This window comes from Heliangelus exortis, chromosome 12 (genome assembly GCF_036169615.1).
Source record: "Heliangelus exortis chromosome 12, bHelExo1.hap1, whole genome shotgun sequence".
Taxonomy (NCBI): domain Eukaryota; kingdom Metazoa; phylum Chordata; class Aves; order Apodiformes; family Trochilidae; genus Heliangelus; species Heliangelus exortis.
In genome coordinates, this window is record NC_092433.1 from 13,556,346 (window position 1) to 13,572,785 (window position 16,440).

Consider the following 16,440-nt stretch of genomic DNA (forward strand, 5'->3'; position numbering starts at 1 on the left):
ATACTGAGGACAAAACCCAGGAATTTTGTGGGGGACCTCTGGCAACAGCCAGAGTGATGCATATTACTGGTGGAGAAAAAAAAAAACAAAACGTAAATTTGGAGGGAGTAGAGTGCAATACCCAGTATAATACTGGGGGGAGAAGCTGTGTGATTTTGTGGGAGACCTCTGGCAATACTCAAGGTGATGCATAATACTGAGGGGGAGAAAAAAAGCTCTGTGGTTTTGGTGAGAATTGTTGACAGTATCCAGCACAGCATTAAGACAAAAAAGAGAAGAGGTATGATTTTGTGGGGACCCTCTGGCAATGCACGGAACAATGCACAGTGCTAAAGGGGACGGAGAACCATATGATTTGGGGAGGGGGGGCGGGGGGGACGGACACCTCTGGCGATACACAGAATGATGCACACAAGACGGGAGGGGAGACGAGGGGGGACAGACACCGACACCCAACACGAAGCCCCGGCCCCCTGCAGCATGCACCGAGGGCGGCGTAATGACACAAGCAACTTAAAACTGATGCCGCTTGGATGAGCATGCAGAATCCGGAATTGCAAACGCCGAATTGCCTGGGCTCCATTACACACTTCTCTCCCTCAAAACTCCCCCCACACATCCCCCCCCCCCCCTCCATCCAACTCCGCAGGCGAAGGGGCGGGCACCGCCTCCCCTCTCCGCGGAGGTTGCGCGGTGGGGCGCAGGGCAGCGGGTTGCGGGTGCGTGAACAACAGCGGGGACCCCGAGGAGCGCGCGCGCGCGCGCCCCCGCCCCACCGCCGCGACCGCTTTAAGGGCGGCGGGGGCGCGCCTCCGGGGCGCCCGGCGCGCCGCCGCCTCTCCTCGCCTCACCGCCGCGTTCCCTCTCCCTCCTCTCTCTCTCTCGCTCTCTCCCTCTCCCTCCCTCGCCCCGCTTTAAAGTCTCCGGCAGGATCCGGGCTCGCCCGCCACTTCCTGTACGGCAGGATGGAGCGCGCCGGGGCCCCGGCTGACCGCCGCCCGCCCGCCCGTGCGCGGAGGCGGCTCTGAGCGCCCCGTCCGCGGCATGCCGCGCTCTGCCCCGCCGCCGCTGCCCGCCTGAGCCGCGCCGCCCCGCGCCCCGCCGCGCTGTGCTGTGCTGTGCCGCGGGGGGTCCCCGCGCCCCGCCGCGGCGCCGTCTCTGTCCTCCCCCTGCCCCACCGTGGTGGGTTTTTTTTTTTATCCCCGCTGAGGAGGCGACCAGGAGCTCCCCGCGTTCTCCCGCAGGAAGAGGGGTGCGGGGAGAAACTTATTTTCAACAAGTTTTTTTTTTTTTTTTAATCTTTTTTTTTTTTTTTTTTTTTTTTTTTTTTTTTTGTGTGTGTGTGTCTTTTTTTTTTTCCCCTTCTTCCCTCTGTGTATTAATTATTTTAGCCCCTTTCCCCTTTCGATGTGCGGCTTTGGACATGCGGAGGCTACTGCAACCGTGTTGGTGGATCTTTTTCTTGAAAATCACCAGCTCCGTGCTCCATGATGTGGTGTGCTTCCCCGGTGAGTGAGCGCGGCGATTGGGTCGGGGGGGGAACCCTGTGCCACACGTGTCCGCGACCCCCGTGGGGTGCCTGCGGGGCACCCCGCGAGTGCGGAGGATGCGCCAGGCAGCGCGGGGAATCTCTGGCACGGGTGGCCCCCAACACTGGATTTCTCCCAGCTCCGCGGCACTCTCCCGGCTACGGGCAGCGGTGCTCACGAGTGGGGCCGTGTGCGGTGCATGGGCTCGGCTCCGCGCTTTCAGCGCGGTGTTCTCTCTCTTCAGTGGACTGCAGCCCACGACGGCGTGGGGCGGGCGGAGGGGGTCCTTGTGAGCTGCCCTTCTTTTGCGGGTCTGCCTGGAGGGTTCCCTTTGTGCTGCGGGACTGCTGCCTGCCTTCCCGAAGGGAGCGTGAATCCGCGCTCCGATCCCTTGTTGCTGCCGTCCCCCTGGTTCCCCGCCAAAAACTTAGTTGTGCGCGGGTCTCTGCCCTCCCCACCCCACTCGTGTCCGCGGTGGATGTCTCGCCCTGCCGGCGCGCTGACCTTGGCAGGGCAGGGAAGCGCGGGGCTGCGCGCTCGCTCCGCACTCGGGTCTGGCTCTGTGCAGCCACCACCCCACACTCCGCGGAGAGGGACTGTGCGGACGAGGGGGGGGGGGCACCCAGCACCCACCCTGCTTTCCACACCCCCTCCTCGTACCCCATATTGCTTGTGTCTGTACATCGCTCTTCGCCCCCCACCGAAACGCAGGGGCCGTGCATAACGAGTCCGTGTGGACCCTCTCCCCTCGCTCCGCACCCCGCGGTGAGACCCGCGTTTGTCCCCCGCCCCCGGCCCGTGTGGGGGGAACTCGCAGCACCCGCACGGGGCTCGGGCTCCCGCCGCCTCTGCAGTGCCCCGGGCCCCCGCTAGGGGCGCTCTCGCGCTGCCGGCGCCCCCGCGGGGCCGCGCGCCTTCCCACCCCCCGTTTCCCTCCCTCCTGCTCCCCCCCTTGTGCAGTGCCCCGGGCCGGGGCTTGTGTCGAGCCCGAACCCCCGCTGCTATGTGAGTCAATGCGGCTTGGCCCTCCCATCCACTACCCGCCCCTTGCCTCCAAGTTCTCTATTTATTTACTTTTTTTTTTCCCGGTCTTCTCTTCCCCCCGCCCCATCCCTCCTGGCAGTGGTTTTGACGGGGGGCTCAGGGGGTGCTGCGGTGGGGGTTGGGGTGCTGTGAGGAGCCTCGGGCAGGGCCAGCCCCCCCGCCACTGCCCCTTCTGGGGGTTCCTAACGCAGCCCCGGGGCTCGTCTGAGTCCAGGTGGGCAAGTGTGAAAAGGAAGAATTAAGATCTGGGAGCTTTATAGAAACTTCCACTGAAGTTTATTTTTAATTTTTTCTTAAAATTCACTTTTTTTTTTTTTTTTTTAACCCCAAACACGGAGAAAAGTGGTAGACCCATCGTATCAGAGTCCTTCCAGCAGCTTCTCACATGGTAAAATGATTTGAAGCAAAAAGAAAATAAGTTGGAGTGAGGTTTAATACCTCTGCAGCTCTGGAAAACACATTTATCTTCTTTGTATTGATTTTTTTCTCAATTTCAGCCCTCAGAGTGAAGCCTTTCTCTCTGGTTCTGATATATATTGTACAGTAATTACATCTAGAAAGGAGGCTCTAGGAACGCTTCAGGAAAACAGGCTATGATGTAGGTTTAATATGACAGTATTGTACGACTTGCTGATTTAGATCAGTCGTATATGAACCAGATAATACTTGCTTTATGGTTTGAATATAAAGATGAATGCAAACAAAGAGTCGTAGGTCTATGGACGTTTGCCGTGTGTAGGTAAACTCTTCAGCACTGAAGCCGTAAAACAGCTGTGTAATACTTGGGAATGTTTCAGGGTTGTTCGCTGCTGAAGGTTTTCTTGGGAAGCATCTGTTTTCCTGAAGGACTTTTATGCATTTAGTTTTTGTGCAGAGCTACCATGTTAGACCTCGGCAGCTTGCTTACACTTTTGTGCCTTCTCCTGAAAAGGGGTAATATCTGGTGTGTGTGTCAGTGTGTGTTTTTTTGTGTGTTTGTGTGCAAGGGGCTGGTAAGTGAAACATCGTGACAGCCAGGGACGCTCCAGACTCTGATCTGGTACATCAGAGATGCCCGAGGCAGGAAAGCTGCGGGGAGGATCTCAGTGGACTATAACAGGACATTGGTGCTGACAACATCCAATGGCAAATCATCGGAATTTGTGTTGGTGGGGAATCCCGGCCAGATATTAACCGTTTAGTACCTTCTACAAGTGCTTTCGTACCTTTTCATAGCTTTTTCTAGGGAGGACTAGAGAACTGATATATCTGTGTGTTATTTTCCGAGCGACTTCCTTCCTTCCATTTCATATCTAGCCCTCTTTCAATGAGAGATCACTATTTTCTCCCCTGCAAATCACTTCACTTTGTGAAGAAAAAGAAAGCCTGTTTTTTCTTTGTTCAGCAACTGCACCTGAACCACAAAGGAAATAAGTCCTTGCAGTATTTTTTTGTCAGGAGCAATGTAATAGGTTTTCATTGTTTAAGTAGATATTTTTGTTGCTGTTGCTTTGGTTGCAATAAGAGGAAGAAATCATTCTTGCACAAAAAAATGTGAGGATAAGGTTTTGCTCTTTCTGAAGTGTTCAGGGTATTTCTCCCTGGGCTTGTCACTGGTGATTGGATTATTTAGTAAATGAAACTAAGGCAAAGTAAGAGAGGCTGTTTCCATGGGGTCTGTTTGCTCATTAATCTGAATTCACAGTACCAAAAATCAGTAAGATGTAAATATTAACATTATTATAATACCTCTGCTAACAGTTTCTCAGTGCTTTGCCAAGGAAGGATAAATATTTTTTGTGAAGGAAAAAGGACACATTTGTGCAGTTCTTAGCTGTTGCTGTGACAGTCCTGTCATCTAAGAAGTGACAATTGTTACCATTCTCTGAGGCTAGATACATAAAGGAAAGTAATTTTCTTAAATCTAGATTAGCTCTTTGGTAATAGATGAAATTATTGCTGATCTGGTACTGCATGTAAATGGATTTTGTAGTCTTTGTAGTTCTGAGTTGAGAGTTAATTTTGCATGTAACTGTCTTCTGCTTGAAGGAAAAAATATACTGGGACATTTCCCTATGAACTAATCAAATGCTACTTCAGGTATTTTTAAAGGTACAGGGAAGACTGAATTTTGTTTATGAAAAATATTACAGAGGAAGGTGTGTTGTGCACGTAGAGAAATACGGAGCGTACAGGAGAGGGCCCTCCAAGACTTTATTTGATCCCGTGGCTTTTATGAAGATGACACTTACATTTTAATTATCCCTTCTTTTCAGTGCCTTAACATTATGGGAAGTTGTCCTTGCAGATAAAGAATGTCAAGTAAGCCTTCCCAGGCTGGAAGAGCTGAGCTTGTTGGTATGCTTTTTGGGGGAACACTCCTGGGAGAGTTTTGCTCTCTGTTGTCAGGTTTACAGGACCTGATTTGTGGTTAACAGAGCCAGGACACAGCTTTCAAAAGTCTTCAAGTAGTCACAGGACCTGTCTACACTAGTAGCTAGAGTAAGAGGTTTCTGAAGTTGAGGAGGGAGGAATAAGCAACACAGAATGAAGAGATTTCAGTATATTAAAAAAAAACCCACAAGGAACACAATCTGAATTCCCTCTGTGATACTGGGGTGTTAGCAATGCCTACAAAACTTGTGTTCAGGTTTCTACTTGGAAGAGTGAGGATGTTTTATGCCTGTGTTAGCATTTCTATCACTGCTCTCTCATTCCTCATTCCCTGTCTTTTTTCTTCTTCTTGGAAATGTGGACAAAAGGGGTTTTGATCCTATTCAGAAAATGGGTGTCTTGGTTAGAGCAGTGTGAGGAACTGGTATGAGTCTATCACAGAGATGCTGTGTCATTCACCTGTGCCTCCTGCACCCGTACTGGGAACCTCTGCTGAACAATTAGGTCCCACTTGGTACCATAAAAATCATCCAGAAAAACACCTATTTATTTCATTAGGGTGGTGGTTTCACTTCCAGTTTTGGGCTCTTTGCAGGGGCCATTGCTGTCTGAAGTTATGTATGTGTGTTCAGCTAAAGCTGTACTGTTATCAAGTCATGGAAGCTTAATAGTTGGGGTTTGTTTCTAATTAGACAAAAGACAGATAACAGTGAGGACTCCATCCATCTTATGATCAGTGCTGAAGGACCAACATACTTTAGCGTTTTCTGAAATAAAATGTTATTAACATTGACTCTAATTTAGATGTTCAGGTTCCATGGTTAAAGAAATTCCTTCCAACTGTTCATCTTCGTCTTTAGAAAAAAATGCTAATTTCTTAGTTGCTGCTTTTCAGCGGCCAAATGAACATGTGGCATGATGTCCTCTGAAGCCTAAGGGTATAATAATAACACTCTACTTTAGCTAATATATAACTTTAATCTGAGAAATTATGAAAAAATGAGACTTTCTGTTTGCCTAAGTTACTGTGCTTCCATTTCTAAAGATGAGTTGCTCCTCTGTGTTGATGAAATCGTAATTATTTATGTTTACATGCCATGCTACTTAAATTTTAATTCCAAACAACAAATTTTATGTATTTTATGAAATGGAATCTTGTAAGTAGAGACAAATGTTCTTAAAAGATACGGAGTCATCTGAGGATGCATTAAATAGTCACTTTATGGTTTTATACAGGTTTTATATAGTTCCCTTTCTGAGGGCTGCTTGCTGCTTCAGGTGCCTAAGTGTCTTTACAAATATTTCCCTTCTCCATGAGCTAAACTCTTGTCAATGTTTCTTCCAAGCAAAAGCTGTGGACCTGGATCTTTTTGCATCAGGTGGAGAGGAATGTGACATTATCAATTGCCAGAGTTACTTCCAGAAAGAATTGGCCTGGATCAGTTTTGTAGAGACAGGCAGAGGTTGGAAGAGAAGCAGAGAAGGAAAATGTAAATTAATCCACTTCTGTACTAAGCAGAAGAACTTGGGCATGGCCAACTGGAGAAGCCCAACTGGAGAACAAAAAGTTTTTACATTTCCATGTCAGTAAACCTTTAGAGAAAAAAAAAATATTGAAAAATGATCTTTAGTTGCTCAGTAATCCTGTGGTAGTGCTGGTGGTCATGTTATCTGTGTTGCAGGCTACAGATACCCATCTACATTAGTTGCCCCAGGGCAAGTCAAACTGGCTTTTTTCTTTTAATGCTTCTAACACATGGTATAACTCTACAGGGTGATCTTGCCCCACTTCAGCTGTCATGTATTTATAGCCTAAGCAGAGGTTCTTCCCACTCAGAAAGTGAATAGATGAATGAAGGTGTAAATTGCAAGCACAGCAGTGGAGACACTGTGATACACCATGGGTATTGCTGTTCCTGTATAGTATTTCCTGTTCTTTGACCGAGAGCAGTATTAATGGGAAGCTGAGTGAAACATTGCTGGGGAATAAACTCCCCAGCTGGCTGGAGGAGGGAGGAGGACACAGGGCAGTAAGGAGACCAAGAAGTCTGTGCAGTCAGTGTAAGATAGGGGTTTTATTACACTGAATGAACTCGCCTCATGGCAATTTGAATTAGTCTTCAAGTGAACTACGGTTAAAGTAAAATCAGTAAGTACATGGCCTTGTTTTTTTTTTTTCATGTGGTTTTATTATGCATCTCTAAGTTTGCTTGGGAGTTGAAGTACTAGTGCTCTTAAGTATCAAGTCATTTGCATAATGATGAACCATTCATAATGATGAACTTAAAACTTGACCACATAGTGCACCTGCCAGCCATACTGACACATAAAATCTCAATTGATGTGGGTGTTGCAGGTTTTTTTATGCATAAATGCTGCACTGATGCCTGAATATGTTTATCCGGTGCCAGTGCCTGCTTTGAGGGACTTTGCATTCATAGCATGGAGGCCTTCCTAAAGAAAATCTAGGTGTTTGGAGACTTGCATGCTTAGGACAGCTGCTCCGAAAAATCCTTTTCTCTGCTTGCAGATACATAATGAATGAAACATTTAACTCTGAAGAGATGCATTGGTATCCAGGAGCAAAATGTGGGATGTTATTTGGTCTTGTGGCAGCTGTTTTGTTCCCTTTTTTTGTAATAAAATGTGCCTGTCTTCCTGACAGAGTACTGTTGAAGTTCTTGTGTTGGGAATCTGTTTATTCTGCTGACAGTAAAGCAAAGCTTTTGGATAACTCCTCACAAGCAAAGTGGGCAGTGGTTCAGTTTTCATACCCTTCACTCTTTCCATCCTATGTCCTTGCAGGAGGCTTGCAAGAGACATACAAAATGCAATAGTCCTTAATTTAATCAAAGTATTAAACCTTTTCCTTACTACTATAAGCAGTATAAAAGCATTTGAATTGTTTTTGAAGCAGTCTGAATTCTTAGACCTGGAATTCCTTGGTCACTTTGTCAGACTTGTAAAGCAGCATTGGTTGTCCCAGAGTGGAAGGGGACGTCACTGTAACAAGTGTTGAACACTGAGCAGGATGTGAAGGTAAAATCACTTGTGCCAATGTACTGGGTAAGCCAGTTTTTACTGCAGAGGTAAACAGAAACAATTCAGTCCTGACCCTTGCTGATCCTAAGCAACTTTATTTTCTTTGGGTCTCATTTTTCATCTTTAAAACAAAGGTATCTGTGAAATAAGCCCTGCACTACTGAGGACCAGTCAGTGCCTGTCTTTGTGTTAGTTAATGCTTACAAATGCTCTTCTGTTAATATATTTATTTTTATTTTTTTACAAGTCAGTCTTGGTGAAGAGGGATTTTTTTAGAGCAAGTTTAGTGTTGTGGGGTTTTTTGGTTTGTTGTTTTTTTTTTTTTCTTTTTTTGATGGGTGGATGTTTATATAAGCCTCAGGTTTAGTGGATCTTAGCATGAGACTGTTGTGTCCACTTTTATCCCCCCCACCACCCTGTGGAAACTCCAACTTAAGACTATAAAGATATCTAGTACCTTTCAAATAATTAAGTACAGATCCATGTTGCTATCACAAGTGAGTTTAGGGATTAAATTTTCAATAGACTTTCACTGGTATTTTGATTCCTAAGGTGCTCTCAGACTTCTGGAGATTATGGTATAGATTTACTGCAGTCAAAGTAGAAATGAGTGTGCATCATGACTGTCTCCTAAATGTTGCCTCCATTTAGTTGGAGGCAGAACCAGTCAATTTTCTTCATGTTGGCCTCCAAGCTATGTGTAACTGGTTCACTTAATATTCTTGTAGTGCAGTAACTTGTGTGTTCTGTATTAAAATACGTGCTTAAAATACAACTGAAATTTGCCTGTTGACAGCAGTTGCATCATATTTTAATTGGTGAGACTTGCTAATAGAGTGTTCAAGTTCTTAAATTAGTTGTTTATTTTTCCTTTCTTCTTTGCTCAAGGGTTTTGCATCAGATTATATGACTTCTGTATAACTGTTTGTGTTCCAAAGCAACACCTTTGTGCAGTTTTTAGCTATTTAAGTAAGTGTTAAAAGTATGGGCTCAGTGACAGCAGTTTCAGAAACTGACTTTTAAAATTTTCTTACTACATTGTTTATGGACTGTAAAGTGCTTCTGTTTTGTTTACTGTGAATTAATTCATCGTTATTCTTGTAAACCTGAGGCACGAAAGGTGCAAGTTTGTAATGCTTTATCTTGGCACAATGGCAGGTCCTCAGCTGCTGCAAATTGTCATCAGAAGGGAAGTTTCTATTTCTGTGGCAGCTTTCATCAGGTGATGATTGACACCATAACCCTCATCATGACACTGTTCTCAAAAACTACTGTGCATGTTCTTTTCAATATTTTCATAGGCTGGCTTATTTATGTTAAGGGTACACAGTTTTGGTACTGTCTTGATGCTTCTTGGAGGGTTTTTCTTTTACTGATGAAATGAAAATGCATCTCTGTATGATTCTGCTGGCTTTGAAGCAGAGGAGTCTAGTCCTTCCATTATAATTATGACTTTCTAGAAGGATGCTTGTCATGTGTAAGTGTCCTTGGAATTGTTCTGTTGGGTTGTACCTGTTTTTTTTGACCAAAGCTCTGCCTGTTGCAAAAGTATTTGTGAGGTTTTAGGTCTGTTTTTTTGTTGTTGTTTGGTTTTGTTTGTTTGTTTTAGTAAATTGCCCACTTCTTAAGTGATACCCAACTTCTTTTCCTTGAATAAATTAGCTACCAGAATAAGTAAAGTACAAAAATAGTTCTTGGTTCAATTATCTTCTGTAGCTCTGAAGTTCAAGCTGCAAATGTAGAGCCACTTTAACAACTCCCTTGTATGTGTTTTACTTTTGGTTACTAGTTTAGAGAGAACTCCTATTTTGTTACTGTGAAAGTACTTGCACATTACAATAAAGCCACGTCCTAATGTCCTGATTAACTCAGTGACCTGAACTCTACAAGCCCTTTGATATCAGATTCTCTCCAGTCCTTGAATAATTTTTGTAGCAATCTTTTTTTTTCTTTTTTTTTTCTCAACTAATTTTCAGAAAGGTGCACACCAAAACCAAACACTGGTCTTATTCATATTATACATTTATGATGCTATTGCCCTTTCTGTTTGTTGAAGGATTTCCAGTGGCCTGTTTTTCTACCACAGCAAGAAAGCTGGTGTTGAATGTTTGCCTAGTATGACTGCTAGATTGTTCAGCACTGACTCCAGTAACAAAATAGTTCACTGAATGTGGCCTGGATCACAAATTTTAACAATATTACAATAGTCTTCGAATGGGGTTTTTTTTGTTTGTTTTAACATGAATTGAATACAGCTATCATGGTAATTCTTGCAATAGAAAGAAAGGCAAGCCTCTTGGTCCTCTGTATCCTTAGTGTCTTAGAAGCATCTTTTGTTCTGGTTTTGTTTGGTTTTGTTGCCCTATCATTTTAAGGGAGCAGCAGTCAGTGCATTTTATAATAGTCCAATTGTGGACTATTATAAATAGTCCACAATAGTTGTGGAGTTATCTAAATGGATATCTTAGAGTTTGGCTTCTCCTAAGCATTGTAAACTGAAAGCTCCAGAACAGGACTGTGCCCTGGTCCTGGTTATCACCCTTGTGGGGTAACAGCGATGTGGCTAACAGCTGGGCTTCACTGGAAGCTTGGAGGGGGGAGGAGAGGGTTATAAATTGGATATATCCCCAAGGAGGCAATAGAATTCTTAGAAATGTGTTGGGTTTTTTTCTTATCCATTCCCTCACTCCATTACAGTTACTCCTGCTGTTGTTTTTGGGAAAAAGTGTTTCTTGTAGCGTCCTCTTTTTTCTTCTGCTGGATATGGATGATGGGGCCTGGGTATTGAGCTAGAATTTAGAAATCTGCTCTGTTGCTGTAGCCCTGTTTCCATTAGGGTGGCCTCTCTTGGATGCTTTTAGCTTTCCAGCCTGAATGTGTTTATTTTCATCAAACTTGCCCCATGTACCAAATCATGAAAAAACAATCCCTGATATTATCTGATCTGGGAAGAGGCATCTGTGGGGGTTGGTAAGGAGCTGGACAGATCCTTATGTCTAAAGTAGAGGGTGAGTCCAGTCTGCCACATGTGAGAGCCTTCAACAAAAAACCACAGAGAAAACTTTATCTATACCTACGAACTAATACTGGATCAGGTTCTGGCATGCTGAAAGCATCATAAACTTAATCATCCTTGATCGATACCAATACTTCTGGTGTGCTGCAGGAGGACAGAGAGCAGAATGAACCAGGCAGGCCTGGCAGCAAGTGCTGCCTGGAGAGCTGGCAGGAGTGACCAGGCAGCCTGCCAGGAAGGTTTTAACTAGCACTTAAAGTGATGGACGAGATGGCCATCACCAAAAGTCCCTTCCAGCATTGCTCTGTGCATCCTCTCACTGTGCACCCTACGCACGGGGTTGCCCCTGCTCTGTGCCCATCTGTGCCCTGGAGACTGGAGGAGTCAAGAGAATCTGCAGCTGCTGCTGCTGCCCAGGAGGGATTCGTGGTCAAGGAGCCTCCTCTGATCCCCCGGGAGGGAAGGGTCATGCCCAGTGTTCTTACTTGTTAGAGGGAGAAGCCTGCAAGTCATGGTAATACAAATGTATTTCAATTTGTAACCTGGCCTCCTCTATCAAGATTGGACTGCTTCTGGTCTCTTGCACACGTGCATCACTGGGGGAAACATGCTGATAGTACTTAACATTTAATTGCTTCTCTTGGTTTTATTTGTAAATTAGAATCTAGAGAGCCTGTAAGAAAAAAAAAAAAAAAACAGAAACAAAAACCAACAAAACCCACAATAAAACAGTAGAGCGTAATTAGACAGAATTTTAGAGTAACTAAAAAAAGGAAAAGGTTCAAAGCTTTCCAGTTTTGGAGATGAGACAAATGCAATCTTACTTATTGATCTGTGCATATGAAATCATATTTTAAATACTGTCTAAACTGAAGGTCGTCTCTATACTAGACTGCTTAAGAATCTGTCTATCTTATCACATCTTGTACTCATTTATAGTTCTTTCCATTTCTGGCTTTGTTGGAGAGACAGCTAGTGTTTCACCCTAAATTAAAATCAATAAGAAGCAATTTTGCTTGTTTTTTAACTACTAGAGCAGGCTTTTTTATTATTTTATTTTTCTATTTTTTTAAAAACCTCTATATTCAACTATGCCACTTGGTTCTTTCCATCAAGCTAATTGCCAGACCTCATTAATTCCTAATTTTTGCATATGTAGGAATCAATTTATTTTCCAGTGTACCTAACAAAATGTCAAATATGATTTAAAAATAAATGTTTATTTTAAGCCATCACTGACAAATGCAGCGAAGAATACTTGGCAGTTAAAAGCAGTTTAAAACCATCCTGAGAGGAAGCGTGTGCCTGGGGTCTGTGGTGAATGCTGTTGACCCAGGAGTCCTGCACTGGCAGGGGTAGCACACGATTCCCTGGAACATTTGGACAACATTCTGTAGGGATGAGTTCCAGTGTTAAAAAACATCATTTGGGTCTCTATGCCTTCAGTCCCTGGCTCGGATGTATCTGCTTCACACCAATTCATGTAGGAAGCTGTTGTCATGTTGTCAGCTGGCTTTTACCACATAGCCAGCATATTGCCAGAAATAATAATTAACCTGGGTCAAATTCAACATGGAATTCAGACTGAAGCGATGTTGGTATTTCCTAGATAAGGCAGTGGTGAACCCTAGCATAATTTAGAATAAATATCTGAAGGTTATGCTCTGATAAAGGGTCCAAAATAGGATGAGTTGCTGCTCTACTTGGCAGATCTCAGGCTGCAGGAAATCTCTGTAGTTTGCAACAGAAGCTGCCCAAATGGACAGAGATGGCAACATGACTGTGTAATGGTTGTCCTCTATGTTTACAAAGTTTATGAAGGTTCATTTTTCACTGGCAAGGCTTGCTGTCATTAATGTAGGTATCAGGTTGGAAGAAATAATTTTTGTTTTAAGAAACAGTGTTTCCAGAAAGAACAGACCAGATGCTGTGGTGGAGAGTCTGACTCTTGTGTGGAAGTTGTTGATAAAGTGTTTGCTCTACCTCTTCTGGGTGAAGTTTGGCATTTAGCAAGGTTGGATTAGTGTCTGTATGGGCATTTGTCTTCTGCATCTTGTTTTAAGTTGTGCAGTCTCAAACTTTAATCCCTGGAAAAGTGAATGTTAGTATTTTTCTCAGGTGGTTCTTTAGCTTGCTGTGATCATGCCCAATGCTTTGCATAAATTTCTGAAATGTTTAAGAATTCCTGGAATTCTTAATTCTGAATACAAGAACCTCTTGTATGATCTAAGTCTCATTTCCCATTTAACTGCCTTTGAAGATCCTGAGTTACGTGCTACCTGTTACTGTAATCTCTTGGGTTCAGTTTTCTCTTGCCTTTTGTTTTGCTTCCATTTGCTTTGATTTGGATATATCAATGAATCAAGGAAGAGGGTAAGCCAAAGGCAAAAAGAAGCAGATCTGGCTACCTTGGTAATCAAAGCAGAAGTCTGTTCCCATAAGTAAACTGCTATAAGTGTTTTGTTGGAACAAAATGTAATTAATAACCAGATGACACTGATGAAGAGCACATTTCCTTCATCTGTGAAAGTGACTTAAGAGTTGTGTGTGAACTGCTTGAATTTCGTATCAAAAGAGTAAGCCATCTATTTTTACCTAATTATTTAAAAATCACACAGGAATTTATGTTTATGTGTCAAGAAGCCAGCTGTGTTTAAAAATGTATGAGCAGACCTGGTACACAATGTTCCAGGAGTAGAAGGTAAAAATGACTCGTCCATAGGCTGGTGACACTGATAGTAAGTGGATCCCAAGCCACAGTTCAATGCAAGGGGTAATATATTACAGCATAAACAGATTCCCTGTCAAAAAAGTAATTAATACCTCATGTCAAACACTATCTGCATGCAGTGCTTTCTCTATTCCATGTTATTAAGCAGTGTGACCATTTCTCTTTCAACAATTAGCTTTCAAGGTGAAAAACCAACTTAGGAAGAAAATTAACCTTTTCTTTTTTTTTTTTTTTTTCCATTGGATCTGAGGTGTCCAATAGTTTTGCAGTAGTCTGATTGCAGCTTCATGCTTTACAGTGTTGATTGCTATCTTGATCAATGACTCTTCATTTCTGTAGTTAGAGATTGCATTCCTCTGTTTGCTTCTGTACCTGGGAGACATCGTCAGGCAGTTTGGGTTCAGACTGTGTCTGCAGAGGCTTCTGAGATGCACATTGTCACTGGATAGCAACTCTAGCTTGTCTCGTTTGCACTCTATTAGTAACAAGTTCACTTGCTAAATAATTCTGTTCTGATCTTCAGTTTTTAATTTACCTGACAGTTGTGCTTCTGTTGAACCGAGCCTATGAGCACCTGCTGTAATAAAGCAGTGCTCTTTTTCTTAGCAAAACCAGATGTTTCTAAACTGCATATGCTGGGTATGAGAGACAGGGCTTACAGTTTGATTTCCCCTTTGGTTTCCATTTGTTAAATAGAGGCTATCCTGGAGTTTGCTCCATTTGGTTGCATTCCTTGGAAATCATGTTGAAGCACATGGGCCTTACTAAGAGTGCTCTTTCTTGATAGTCTGGAAATAAAACCCATCATTTTGGTGAGCACTGTTTGTTATCACTGACTGTCTGGACCATACAATACTGAGCAAAATAAAGGGTCAAAGGCAGCTGGAACAGTCTCCCAGACATCAGGACCTACTTCTCAGCTATTTTGAATCTTGCCCTTGTAAGGAGAATGTTCTGCTGCTCTAGGATCAGTCTTCTACTCTGCCTGGTCTGTTGAGCACTTCTGCTCAACAGTTTTGCCTTCAAGGTGCTATGTGTTGATAAATAAATCTATTTATATGTGAATACTACTGTTTTTAAAACCTGGCATAATAATAGTTAAGCTTAGGAATTACATACCTGAGTAGATTTCTTCCATTAGTGAAGCAGTTAGTAGGTGGATTGGAACAAATATTCAGGAGATGTTGTTGCAGTAGAGTAGAACCGACTTAACATTGGGGCTTTATGATGTGTGTCTGACTCTGTGCTTACAGACAAAACTGTGAAATGAGATTTTGTGGGAGAATAATCTTGTCCAGAGAACAGATGAGGCTACTTTGTAGGGCAGGAAGTCAGATAGCCTTTGTAGTTCCTTTGGCTGAAGCGTGTTTAGCAAATACTTTTTTGTAATCTTTGAAGGCAGAGGTCTGTGTATGCATAAAAAAACCCTGATAGCATCTGCTAATTTTGCACTAGAGTTGAAGTAGTATGGAGAAAGGCTGTATTACTTAGTAACTGGTAATTAGGTATTCAGGGCTAATGGTTTTGGTCTGGAAAAAAACCCTTCCTGTTCAGTCTAGTTGAGATTTCCACCTTGAGTGTGATGGCACAACATCAGATGAAATCTGACTAGTGAGTGATTTATTGCTATGTTGACAAGAAAAAACATTCTACTACCGGATACATTGATAGAGGACAGCGATACTTCTTTGCAGTTTCTTCCCTGAAAAGTGACAGTGGCATTGATATTTTATTGTTTACATGTTGCTTCATCAGTTTGGGCAGTTTGTGTGGTGGAGGGGAAATGTGTAGAGATTGCTTGTTTTCAAACACTAATGCCTATAGACTTTTTTTTTTTTTTTTTTTTTTTCAGTGAGGAAAATGAGTGAGCTATTTGTACAATTATGTTTGCAGTCAGATTGCTCCTTTCTCCTGTGCTCTATTTTACCAACTATGTATTTTCTTTAGTTTTTTGAGAGACTGAAAAAGCAGTAGAAACAGTGACGACAGAATCTGTGGAAAATACATATTGGTGTTCTAAAATTGGCTTAATTTTAGCATTTATTTTAACATTAAACTTTAGCTGTACTTTTTATTTGCCACTTCTTCCCCAGTTCAGCTGTTCTCTGTGCTATGTCTGGAGTGTTAGTGAAGCCCAGAATTCTCACCTTGCAACATGTGAGAATTCTGCAAGTGACAATTACAAGTAAATGGCATGGAATGATTTACCAGATCATAGGTGGTTTGCCCAAGGCATAGAATAATTGAACTGATCTGATAATAATTTTGAGAAAACAAAATCCCACCCGAATTCTGCTGGACTGTATATTATAGAATCTTAAACTTGTTAGTTTCTAGTGACCTGGTTTGAACCTGGCTTTGAAGAAATGTAGACTTTTAAGAGCTATAGGTTGTATTGCCCCTAAAGACCTCGATGTCTCTTGATGTTCCAGTATCCCTGAGATGGGCACCAATGGACTGGGCCGTAGCTATTTTTGAAATGACAAAGCTGGACAGACATGCTAAAAATACCTTCTGAAGTTGGCTTGTGTGCAACCAGCACTCTCAGATGACAGCCTGCATTTTCATCACTTCCAGGATGTTGACCCAGGTTGAATTGCTTCTAGCTTTTGTTCCTGGAGTTGGATCCGATAGGTCCAGAAAAGTGGAATCTGATCCCCTGCCTTCCTTGTGCTGCAGGCAGCATGAACACATTGCACCTGTGC

The 16,440-nt window shown here is 43.3% G+C and overlaps 1 protein-coding gene across 1 annotated transcript in view; it reads left to right on the top strand.

Moving 5' to 3' along the window:
• The first annotated feature begins 945 nt into the window (after positions 1–945).
• The window catches only part of PTPRG (protein tyrosine phosphatase receptor type G), a 385,824-nt gene continuing 370,329 nt past the window's right edge, over positions 946–16,440 (top strand). The window contains exon 1 of the mRNA XM_071756171.1: positions 946–1,508. Coding sequence (XP_071612272.1) covers positions 1,424–1,508 — 85 coding nt within the window. The 5' untranslated portion in view covers positions 946–1,423. The remainder of the gene's footprint in view (positions 1,509–16,440) is intronic.